Source organism: Engystomops pustulosus, chromosome 5 (assembly GCF_040894005.1).
Source record: "Engystomops pustulosus chromosome 5, aEngPut4.maternal, whole genome shotgun sequence".
Lineage (NCBI taxonomy): Eukaryota > Metazoa > Chordata > Amphibia > Anura > Leptodactylidae > Engystomops > Engystomops pustulosus.
Window position 1 is genome coordinate 40,172,405 of NC_092415.1, and position 12,696 is coordinate 40,185,100.

Below are 12,696 nucleotides of genomic sequence, written 5' to 3' on the forward strand. Positions count from 1 at the left end.
ACATACAAGATAGGGTCCGGAGGTTTGTTCTTAAGTTAAATTTGTATGTAAGTCGAAACTGTATATTTTATAATTGTAGATCCAGACAAAAAAATGTTTGGCCCCAGTGACAATTGGAGTTTGAACATTTTTTGCTGTAATGGGACCAAGGATTATCAATAAAGCTTCATTACAGACACTTTACAGGTGATTATTGCAGTCTGGGACTATAGTAAAGCATTCAGAGAGCTTCACCAGAGGTCAGAGGGGTCTGTCTGTAACTATGCTGTGACATCATCTATTGCAGTGATGGCTAACCTATGGCACTGGTGGCAGAGGTGGCACTCAGAGCCCTTTCTGTGGGCACTCAGGCCATCACCAGAGATGACTCCAGGTATCTTCCTGCAGTCCCAGACAGCCCAGGACTTGCTGTGCACAGATGTATTTTAAAGTGACAGCTGTACCTGGGACTATTTTCTGCTTTATCGGTGTCCTCAGGGTGTTTGTATCAATGAAAACTGACAGAGAAGCGAGTATAAATGACAAATTACATTTCTGTGTTGGCACTTTGCGATAAATAAGCGGATCTTTGTTGTAGTTTGGGCACTCGGCCTCTAAAAGGTTCGCCATCACTGATCTATTTTCAGTAGTGATGTAATGATGGCTCAGTGTTATCTATATAATGGTCATTGTACAGGGAGGAGGAGGAGATAAGCTGTGACATCATCTATTGTCAGTAGTGATGTAATGATGGGTCAGTGTTATCTATATAGAGGTCATTGTACAGGGAGGAGGAGGAGATAAGTTGTGACATCATCTATTGTCAGTAGTGATGTAATGATGGGTCAGTATTATCTATATAGAGATCATTGTACAGGGAGGAGGAGGAGATAAGCTGTGACATCATCTATTGTCAGTAGTGATGTAATGATGGGTCAGTATTATCTATATAGAGGTCATTGTACAGGGAGGGGAGGAGATAAGCTGTGACATCTAGTGTCAGTAGTGAAGTAATGATGGGTCAGTGTTATCTATATAGAGGTCATTGTACAGGGAGGAGGAGGAGATAAGCTGTGACATCATCTATTGCAGTGATGGCTAACCTATGGCACTGGTGCCAGAGGTGGCACTCAGAGCCCTTTCTGTGGGCACTCAGGCCATCACCAGAGAGTACTCCCGGGATCTTCCTGCAGTCCCAGACAGCCTAGGACTTGCTGTGCACAGAGCTATTTTAAAGTGACAGCTGTACCTGGGACTATTTTCTGCTTTATCGGTGTCCTCAGGGTGTTTGTATCAATGAAAACTGACAGAGAAGCGAGTATAAATGACAAATTACATTTCTGTGTTGGCACTTTGCGATAAATAAGCGGGTCTTTGTTGTAGTTTGGGCACTCGGCCTCTAAAAGGTTCGCCATCACTGATCTATTGTCAGTAGTGATGTAATGATGGCTCAGTGTTATCTATATAATGGTCATTGTACAGGTATGGAGGTATTCTATGGAGTCTCCTTTATCTGTTTGCTCTTGGGGTCCCCAGTACTATTATTGTGTTCCCTGAGTTCAGTATTTGGCTGCTGGGGTGATATTTATTGCTGTACTGTGGTATTTATAATTTCTTGGGTGACATTTTGTGCTGTACTGTGGTTGTTGGTGAATGTAGGGTCCAGGTTACTGATCTGGCGCCTTAAAGTTGAGAAGTATAACAATATGGCCGTTGGACCAAGACATATTGCTCATCCTAAATCCTAAGTTCAGGAATTTAAGACTTTTAAAATGAATAATTTATTATATGATTGTGGAGTTGGAGTCCGTCCATTTTATCATGACTCCCACTCCACAGCCATGCAAATAAGTTCCCATAGATGCCGAACCCCCAGCTTTTAGATAATGAGAATTTAGTCCTCAGTTTGGGCATTTGGGCATGAATGTTTGTGGTTAGACAACAAATGGATTTGTAATACCATTGCTAAGCTTCCTTCTCCATTATTACATCATTGGGGTCCTGCACATTAATGTGCTTAGACTGACCCATAAACTGCCTGGTGTTCTCTCTTACCACACATGTAATACTCCTCGCTCATGTCTTCTGCACTGGCCGCTGTGTGAGGTCCACATGTCCTGTGCTGGCTATATAGAGGGGGAATGGGCTGGTGCTGGATACTCTTGTCTGTCATGCATCCTGAGAAGTCACTGGATAGGGCAACTTTTGGGTATTGTCAGGGTGGCACTTTAGCTGCTGATCCAGTCCAGTCGTATGCTTTATTGTGATTTTTATTTTACTTTTTTTTTGGGGGGGGGTGGGGGGGTGGAGTACTTGAGTCTTGTAATTTTTTGTTTTACTTTTTTCTTTCTTGTAGAGAATTCTCTCAACAATTACCAATCGTGAGGCGCATTGTAGTTCAAACTTGGCATTTGTTTAAAATGCTCCAAATTCGGATATGTTTTTTCAGGGTGATTACACATGCACTAAATGGCATAAATATATGGTCCATGAAGATGGAATTAGGCCTATGCTGTGCATGCGGATGCACAAGGACTGGATTTATTATGTTATTCTAGGGCCCTCACGGTGACACTACCACCACCAAAGGCTTGTCTTGTTTGCGGCCCATGATTGTAGTAGGGCTTACTCAGTGGTCTGTTCCAGGTACGACCTTTGCCTGTCCTGTGCCCCAACATGCTCCAACTTAATGACGACCCCTATTTACAGATAGACATCTCCGCCCACTGTGACCCCTGGTGAAGCTCTCTGCATTCTTTACTTTAGGGCTCTTTCACATTGGTGTTTTTTCACCGGTTAGTGATTTTTCACTGAACCCATTTTGGCTAATGGACACATACAGATGTCTTACTGAACCGTTCTTTTCAATGGGCCTTTCACACTTCGCCTTTTTTCAGTGATCAGTTTAGAACCTGTTCTTTTTTTAGTTCACAGGCAAAGCCCAGGAAGGAATGATTAAGTAAGGCATCAATGAAAAACGCCAATGTGAAACCACCCTTAGAGTTCTGTCACACGGTGCGTTCTTGGATACTTTAAAAATGAAGAACAACAGATTCAAACCAGCCAAACGCTTGGTACGGTTTTCAGTCCATTTAAAAGCGGTCCAAGAGCGCACCATGTGACAGCACCTTAATTCTCAGGCTGCAATGATCAGCTGTAAGGTGTCTGTAATGAATTGTTATTGATCAGCCATGGCAGCACAAAATTTTGAAAATCCAATTGTCACTGGGACAAAAAAAAAAAAAAAAATTGTCTGGAGCTACAATTATAAAATATATCAGTTCTGACTTCCATAGAAATTCAACTTGAGCACCAACCTAAAGAACCAATCTTGTATGTAACCCGTGGACTGGTTATACAGGCAGTCCCCGTGTTACGTACAAGATGGGTTTCGTAGGTTTGCTCTTAAGTTGAATTTATATGTAGGTCAGAACCATATACTTGATAATTGTAACCCCAGACAAATTATTTTTGGTCTCTGTGACAATTGGATTATAAAAATTTGGGTTTGTCACAAGAACCAGGAATAACAATAAGGCTTAATTGCAGACCCCTTTAATAACTGTTATAGCTGTTTATTGTAGTCTAGGGCTAAAGTAGCGTAAATTACCAACATTCAGAGGTCCGTTTGTAACTAGGTGTCATCTGTAAGTCGGGTGTTCTTAAAGGGAACCTGTCACCAGGAGACCCATTTTTTAGCACTCCCCCAGTCCCCACAGAGCATAGTACATACTCTGCCAAAGTGTTTTCGTATTAAAAATAAGTTTTACAGAAAAAAAATGTTATATTGTACCTTTCATTAGTATCTGCTGTGTGACTAGGCAGTTGCCCACAGGGAGGCGCTCGAAAGGAGCTATTACCCCCCACCCTTGGGGAAACAGCTCCTCCATGTGTCCTTTTCAAATATATGAAAACACTGGGCTTAGCGACGCCCCCTGCTCCTCTACAGCCAATCCCGAGTGTGGGGAGTTATTCATATATTTGAAAAGGACACATGGAGGAGCTGTTTCCCAAGGGTGGTAGGGAACTGCTCCTTTCCAGCCCCTCCCAGTTGACGATTGCCTAGTCACACAGCAGATACTAATGAAAGGTACAATATAACATAGGTTTTACAGAAAAAAAGATTTTTTTTTTTTTATTATATACAAAAACACTTTGGCAGTGTATGTACTATGCTATGTGGGGACTGGGGGGTGCTAAAAATGGGTCTACTGGTGACAGGTTCCCTGTAAGTAGGGGACCGCCTGTATATATTTTTTTAATTGTTTCTTAGACTGGTGAACTATAAGATGGTCTTATCAGGTTGGCAGCGTTGGTGGCTCACCAGCAGCTATGTACGCTTATGGCACACCTATTTCAACCAGTGTAAAATTTCTCAGCTGCAGGTTCTTTATAAACATTTTTTTTGTGTCTTGTCCATGTAAAAGAAGGTAGAAGATGCACAGTAATTCTGCCACATGTTGCAGGTTTAGAATTCATTGCATGTTACTTATTGCTCTAAATTCTCTATGCCCAATTCAAAGGTGAACTTTTGCCCTTGATGGTTATGTCAATTAAATGTAGAATTGCCTAAATTTGCCATTTCTGCATGGAAAAAGGTTCAAGCCATGGTTTACTTACATAGAATAGCAACCTTCACCTACATGCTATTCATTTCCTTTACTAGAAATGTCATACTCCTCCTCAGGACTACCTTAGGACTACCTCTCAAAAATGCAGAGGGGTATTAAGGTCGCTGTCGCATGTAGCGCTTTGGCTCCATTTAGAAACGGAATCACAGCGCAAGGGGGCGTACCACAGCATGATTGTATATGTGTTTCTATGGAATTGCACGCAAGCGGTAACCGGCACCCGGTGTCATCTATTGTCTAAATAGACATCGCGCTATGGAGTGTAAGAAAAAAAAATAAGCTTGACCTCTGTCTGCAGGGGTAGCAGCACGTGGAATAATTGAACAACTTTAACCTAATAGTTAAAAATGATTGACTGAATTACATTTCTTCAAAGTAATTATATCAGTTTAATAAAATACATCCACCTTCCCACTAGAAAGAAGCCCTCAGGTAAAACGTTTTCAAAATTAACTTCAAGGAAAATCTTTTGTGCAAATGGATGTGATTGTAGGGGTTGTCCCAACTTTTCAAGGTGGAGCTCTTCTTGTCCATTTCCAACTTTGCTTTTGACAGAGCGACTCTGCGACCATGCTAGAGAGGGACCTCATGGTGCGCTGAAATGCTCAATTGCATATTAATAAAAAATAAAGACTTCTTTGCACTCAAAAAAGCTGAAGTTTTGGGTAGCTGACCATTTTCCATAGTGCCACAATCTTCACATATTACTACCGTGTCTGGACATCAATAGTTCCACTGTTGAAGGGGACTAACCGCTTCACATTAGGCTGCATTCACACAACTGTTGGGGGACTTGTATACGGATGCAAGCTTGTGGCCGTATATACATCACCCATAGGGTGCATTCACACGCCGTGTGCTGTAGAGGAGGAGGTGGTGGCCCCTCCTCCCTCCATTGAAAACCGCGGCGCACGGCCGCACACTTACAGAAAGATAGAGCATGCTCTATCATTTTACGGTGTGTGGCACCGTATCGCCGCCGTGCTGCTTAGTGGTCTATGGGGACGTACATGCGGCCGCATGTACATCCCCACAGACGGCTAAGCGGCACGGTGCGGCGATACGGCGCATGTACGTCCCCGCAGACGGCCATGTGATTGAGCCCATAGGCTGGCAATGGGCGCACGGAGCAGTACTGTGCGGCCCCATACCACCACATACACGTGGACGTATGTCCAACCGGCTACGGCGCGGCGGACATACATTCGTGTAAATGTGCACTTGGACTAGTTGCCCAAGACTGAGCCGTGTTGTACCTGTGTGATTTATCCACACAAATCACAGCCTGCTACCAGTGTACCCACCACAGTTACCGCTAAGCCATACTGGGGGAAGAGAACTTTTTGTTATTAGAGCTATTACAGAATTATGAACAGTGCTAGTTTTTTTCCTGTTAATGAATTGTGACACACCGAGCGCAAAAGATAGTCTGTCACCAGTCTGAACCATTTTCATGCATCACTCTAGTTATTGAGGAGGTGTAAAAAAACTGATGCGAATCGACCATGGAAAAATAGTTCTGTTTTTTTTACAGATGTTTTCGGTAACTTTTGTGTGCCTAAAGCCCCTTACCTAGTAATGGAAGGAAACTCTTTCCTGCACTGTGGATGATAAAATACATATCCTGAAAACTGGACAACCCCTTTAAACATTGTATATCATCCTCTTATCTGTCGTCAGCTGCTCCTTTACAATAAACTCGTCATTTTCATGGAAAGCATCCCCCCCCCCCCCCCCCCCCAGTGATTCAGCAGTTTTCCTGCAGGTCCAGGGCTGTGCAGTGGGAGCAGCTGGTCCTCGGTGCCCGCATGTGCCTGCTTTGGCTGATGACTCAGTCTTATGACACTGCAGGGAAGGAAATTTGCATTGTACTATTCCTAGACTCTACCGGACTGACCAGAGTCTATACAAGATGATCTCTGTGTATGGGCAATGCCGGACAGCGGTGCTCTAATAACTTACTATGAGGTCTAGTTTAGTTTTCCGTTAAACAAAGAGGGGGATTTATCAAACCCTGAAATAATTGCAATTACTAGGAAACTGGAAGTAATTGCTATAATTCCCCCGTCATATCATCTCTACTCCAAATGGGTGTGAAGGGGGAAGCACCGCGCATGCGCACTCTCTATAGCCTGCAAACTTTCATTACTGAAACTTCACAAGTTTATTATACCACAGATCATGAGAAATGCTTCCAAAATGCTTGAAGGGGTTCTCCACTGATACCAATGTGTACTCCTCTGATCAGCTGAAACGGGTTACACATTGCTGTATTCAAATGCATTGAAATATGAATTGCATTAAATCCCCGGATTTAAAGGGGTATTCTCGTCTTGGCAGTCACATTCAGTTTCATTAATCTGCCATATATAAACATTTATTCAATTAGATGTTGTTAAAATTTTTTTACCTGTGTGAAGATAATTTCTCATAAATCTAGTCTAGTGCCTGAAAGTCAGAATATTTCCAGTTGCCCTATTGCAACCAATCACAACTCAGCTTTCATTTTACCAGTGCTCATGAATATTTTAAAGGGGAGCTGTGATTGGTTGCCATGGGCAACTAGAAATATTCTGACTTTCAGACACTTGATAAATCTGCCCCTGTGTGTCCTTGGTTACGGCCACCTCTGCTGGAGGGATTGCACTGAAAAGTTTCTGAATATTAAATGTGCGAGGAGTTACTACAGGTTCCACAGCCGTCCTGTAATAATGAACGCTGAAACCATGGCAGGGCTCAATAGTGCATGTCTGGCCACTGCTGCCAAAAATGTGAGGTTGTCGTATCCAAGGAAGCCATTTAGTTTCTAAGAGACGACATGACTACATTTATTAAAAAAACAAAATGTTGTGTGACGAGAATTTCTCATAAGATCCAATTGAAGAAATGTTTACATATGGCAAATGAATTAAATTAAATGTGAATGCCCAGATGGGAATACCCCTTTAATTAAATTTGTTTTCTATTCTATGGGGGTATGAACATAACAAACCCTATATACTCGCCTCCCTCTGATACAGTGCTACACTAGCTATCATGACTGGCCCCTGTACACAAGGGCTATAGTGGGCTCTGAGCCTCTTACCCCGGGCAGTAGACTACATTTCCAAGACCCGAACTGAGAAACGATGCACTACTGCGTTATTTCTTTCTTGTCAGTAAAGCTTTATACATGTATTTTACCTGTCAAAGCATCAGGACGGTCTTGCTGGAGTGATTTATTATACATAGTTGCCATGGTGATACTGCATATAATAATTTTTGCATGCGGCTCGACTGCACTGATAAAGCTGTGCATTTGTCAATGGTTGTGTGACAATTGCACTTTAACCCCTTACTGACCAAGTTAATTTGTGCCTTGATGTCCCTTTTTTTGTTATACTTCAAAATGGAAATGGTTGATATATTTTGCATTTCTTTATGAAAAAAGGTGAATTTGACAAAAATTTTGAAAAAAAAAGCTATTTTTAATATTCTAAATGTTCTGTTTTCCAAACTACCCAAATTAGTTACTAATTAACATTCCCCATATCTGGGCTTTGTGTTGGCGTCATCTTATAAGAGTCCCTATAATTGTCCTTTTGAAAGATGTAAAAATCGAACAAATTTAGTAAGCTTCATTGTTTACTTCCGGTGGACAGAAATCTGACCATGGTCACACCAGTACACGGCTCATTAGTGTCCTAGAGAGTAATCACATCTGTGTGTTGATTTGTTAAGCGCTACGGAATTTGATGGCGCAATATACCGTGTTTTTGGTACTGTAAGGCGCAGCATCAATAAATGCCTGCTAAAATGTCTAGGTTCATGCTTCTGCATAATGCAGCAAACACCCCAAACAGCAGCGTTCATCAGGATTTCGTCACGTTTGTAAAAAGCTTTCATTGAAGGAGTGTGGAGTCACACCAAAGCGGTTTAACTTTTTGACACCGTGCATCAAATACAAAATGCAAATGTCCCAAAAGTTTTACACATTTTTCTGGTTTTAACCAAGTCAACTTTTTGGTTTAAATTTGCAAAAGCCAACATTAAACTTGCATTTACAAGGACGCGTGCTCACCCCTCCCATTTCAAAGGGGAACCACCTTCCTGGCCGTGTGTACGGGGAAAGGCGGAGCAGGCTCTATCTTTTCCCCGTGTACTGTATAGTGTCACCGGGTCGCAATAGCTGTCTATGAGGACGTATATTTTGTGGCTGGATATACGTCTCCATATGTGCAGTGTGAATGGGGCCTTATACTGCAGCATTCTGGACCGCAGCTGTCTATGATGGCACGATTAGTGCACATGTACCTGCCAGGGGATTGTATGGCAATAATAAATTACCAGAAATTCTGCAGTATTTTATCCAATATTATTGTTTCTATTTCCTTGCTAGTCACAGATGCTTCTAATGTAGGACCTCGTATTGTAATATCTCCTGCATGGGCTGTAGTGAAGCCACTGTTTCTGCAGAAATTGATACAATACAGAGCAATGCATTGTCTTTTCTTGTTGCTAGACTTTTATTACTGGAGGTCTGGCTTTTATAAAGGGGGCATAGAGCTCTGCCATCTTTATAGCCTTGCACTAAGCCGTGTTCATTCTTCTTCCAGGAAACAAGTTTAGTCTTTCTAATTATCAATTTTGAGGTTAAAATTACCGCAGCCGTGTGTTAGATGCAAGAAATTGGGAGAAATCTTTTCCACGTCTAGACATGATATATACACTCACCGGCCACTTTATTAGGTACACCATGTTAGTAACGGGTTGGACCCCCTTTTGCCTTCAGAACTGCCTCAATTCTTCGTGGCATAGGGATGGACATGGTCAGCAACAATACTCAGGTAGGCAGTGGCGTTGCAACGATGCTCAATTGGTACCAAGGGGCCCAAAGAGTGCCAAGAAAATATTCCCCACACCATGACACCACCACCACCAGCCTGAACCGTTGATACAAGGCAGGATGGATCCATGCTTTCATGTTGTTGACGCCAAATTCTGACCCTACCATCCGAATGTCGCAGCAGAAATCGAGACTCATCAGACCAGGCAACGTTTTTCCAATCTTCTACTGTCCAATTTCGATGAGCTTGTGCAAATTGTAGCCTCAGTTTCCTGTTCTTAGCTGAAAGGAGTGGCACCCGGTGTGGTCTTCTGCTGCTGTAGCCCATCTGCCTCAAAGTTCGATGTACTGTGCGTTCAGAGATGCTCTTCTGCCTACCTTGGTTGTAACGGGTGGCGATTTGAGTCACTGTTGCCTTTCTATCAGCTCGAACCAGTCTGCCCATTCTCCTCTGACCTCTGGCATCAACAAGGCATTTCCGCCCACAGAACTGCCGCTCACTGGATATTTTTTCTTTTTCGGACCATTCTCTGTAAACCCTAGAGATGGTTGTGCGTGAAAATCCCAGTAGATCAGCAGTTTCTGAAATACTCAGACCAGCCCTTCTGGCACCAACAACCATGCCACGTTCAAAGGCACTCAAATCACCTTTCTTCCCCATACTGATGCTCAGGTTGAACTCCAGGAGATTGTCTTGACCATGTCTACATGCACTGAGTTGCCGCCATGTGATGGGCTGATTAGAAATTAAGTGTTAACGAGCAGTTGGACAGGTGTACCTAATAAAGTGGCCGGTGAATGTATATATCTATATCTCCGATAGTATAAGATATGTAGGGTACCGGGATATGTTCTTGACACTATATAGCATGACCTGGGCCGTCTGTTGTATTTAACGAATTGCTTTCTGTTTTTCCATGTCCCAGAGCTAGAGAATGGCACACATCAAGGCACCGTCATCTGCACCCATGTGTGACTCTTCTTTTTCTTCTGTGCTACCCGCTCCTGCCACAAATACCAGTCAGATGAGTGTGCAAAGCTCCCTGAATGGATCCGCTACAGAAACCACCACAGATAGCCCCACCGAAAGTCTTGTGGACTCATCATCCTCTGTTAGCTCGCCAGGAGTGGCCACTGAAGAAGGGCCAGCCAAAATATTGGAAGGTACTGCAACATATAATCACTACTTAACTCATTTGTGAAGGAGGTTCGTTGGTGCCTGAATGTCCAGGTCAATTTTTGACATTCTGCTTTTTTATCTTTGGAAAAACTTTTTTCATGAAATGTGAGACTTTAACTTGATAGTATAGTTTTATTAAAGGGGCTGTTTGAGATTAACAAAAAATAGTGAGGTTGCCGTGGGGGGACTGCATAAAAGAAATAAACATTTACTTAACTCCTTGGTCCCTCCCGGTGTCTGATCTTGTAGCTTCCGGCCGGCCCGCTGCGCCAACCCCTCACCATGTCCCTGCACCTGATACAGCACTGGGAAAGGTGTCCGGCCACCCGGAAACTGCAAGAGCAGAGCTTCCGTGCAGAACACCGGGAGGGACTGAGGAGGGAAGTACATATTTATTGTTTTATGTCCTCCCTGTCTAGCTCACTATTTTTTGTTGGTCTTGGACAACCGTTTTAATTATATATACTTTTTCTGTGTTTAATTAGGGATAATAAGCATTTTTTTTGCAGTTTTACAATTTGACAGTTTTTTTAAGATAAGTAGTAAAACTGAATAAACTTTTACTAAAATATGTAATAAATATGTACAGCATTATTCCATCACCCTTTCCAATGTTCAGCTACAGATGCAGAGGGTGCATGTACTTCTGCAAAATGCAAGTGTCCTGCAGCTTCTTCTATATTCTGCCTTCAGCTGTCCTGGGGGGCACACTTCAAACGCCTGTACAGGCGGTCCCATACCCAAGGTCATCTGACTTGCAGACAAGTCAGTGATAATCTGTAAGGTATCTGTAACAAAGCTTTTATTGATAATCCTTGATCCCATTACAGCGAAAAATATTGAAAATCCAATTGTCCATGGGACAAAAATAATTTTTGTAAGGAGCTACAATTATAGGACATATGTAGCGGTGAAGGAGTTAATGTCACCTGAGTGTTGAATGAAGGTCCTAATAGTATACAAAAATATATTATATAATGGAACTGGTCACCTCATTTTACCCTATTAAATTACTATATCCTTTCATCCTTTCTAATGTATTGCCGGTTCTGTATGGCACAGAACAACAAGCACAAAATGAGATTGTTCTCATTAATTTTAAAAAAAGGCATGTTTCGAGATGCCATAGAACTGTAGATGGGGAACTGAGGTTCCCCTTCAGTCTATAAACTTGACTCCTATGACTATGCTTTTTTTCACACAACTTTGTAGGATTTTTATTTATATGTAAAACGGCAAGATTACACTTAAAGGGTATTCCCACTAAGACAAGTTTCTTAAATGTACTCAGGTGTAACAAAATAACACATTCTCTTATTCACTGTTGTTAGCAAAAAAAACAAACAAAAAAAAACAAACAATTTTTCAGATAAAATGCCAACCTGTCTCTATCAGTCCTGGTGTACGCATTTTTTGGTTACCCTTAAACCTAACCCTGGATCTTCTGAGTTTAGGGTCGGCAGACCACTTGTTCTTCTGTCTGATGCTGAGCTGAGCCTCCCTCTGCCTCCAGCCCCCACCCTTGCATTCCAGGACGAACACACACACTCACTGCTGGCATGTGAGAAGAGGAGATCTGCAAGCTACAGATGGATAAGATCTTTAGCTGGGGGAGGGGGGAGGTATATAGCAGAGCGGTGTGTGTTTATAGGTGAGTTAGCAGAGCTGAAAGTGTAATTTTGTGTAATATCCATCTCATGGATCTATCACCTCTTTCTATGTGTCAGATACTAGTACAGTGTTCAGAAGCTAAATGAAAGTGTATATAAACCTGGACCCTGATAATCTACGCACATTGTCAGCACACAGCATCTCACAGAACTAGATGGATAATAATGTGTCTGCTTAGAGAGACCCCACCCACACCCTGGAATCTTACACTCATCATAACTGAGTGATAGGAGTTGTGATAGGAATTGTAAAGTAAAGGGATACAAATTATCTTTATGAAGTAAACATCACTAGTGGATTGAAAATAATTTTATTTCATGGGCAACCCCCTTTAAGAAAGGGGATTCTACACAGGATATTTCATGCCCTATCTGAGAGGACTAGTAGTTTAATGGATAAAATCTTGTGGC

At 42.2% G+C, this 12,696-nt stretch overlaps 1 protein-coding gene across 4 annotated transcripts in view; it reads left to right on the forward strand.

The window, feature by feature from the left end:
• The window catches only part of STAU2 (staufen double-stranded RNA binding protein 2), a 166,287-nt gene that overhangs the window by 7,626 nt on the left and 145,965 nt on the right, over positions 1–12,696 (forward strand). For all 4 annotated transcript variants that reach the window (XM_072151706.1, XM_072151708.1, XM_072151707.1 and 1 more), the window contains exon 2: positions 10,362–10,599. In XM_072151706.1, coding sequence (XP_072007807.1) covers positions 10,371–10,599 — 229 coding nt within the window. In that variant the 5' untranslated portion in view covers positions 10,362–10,370. The remainder of the gene's footprint in view (positions 1–10,361; positions 10,600–12,696) is intronic.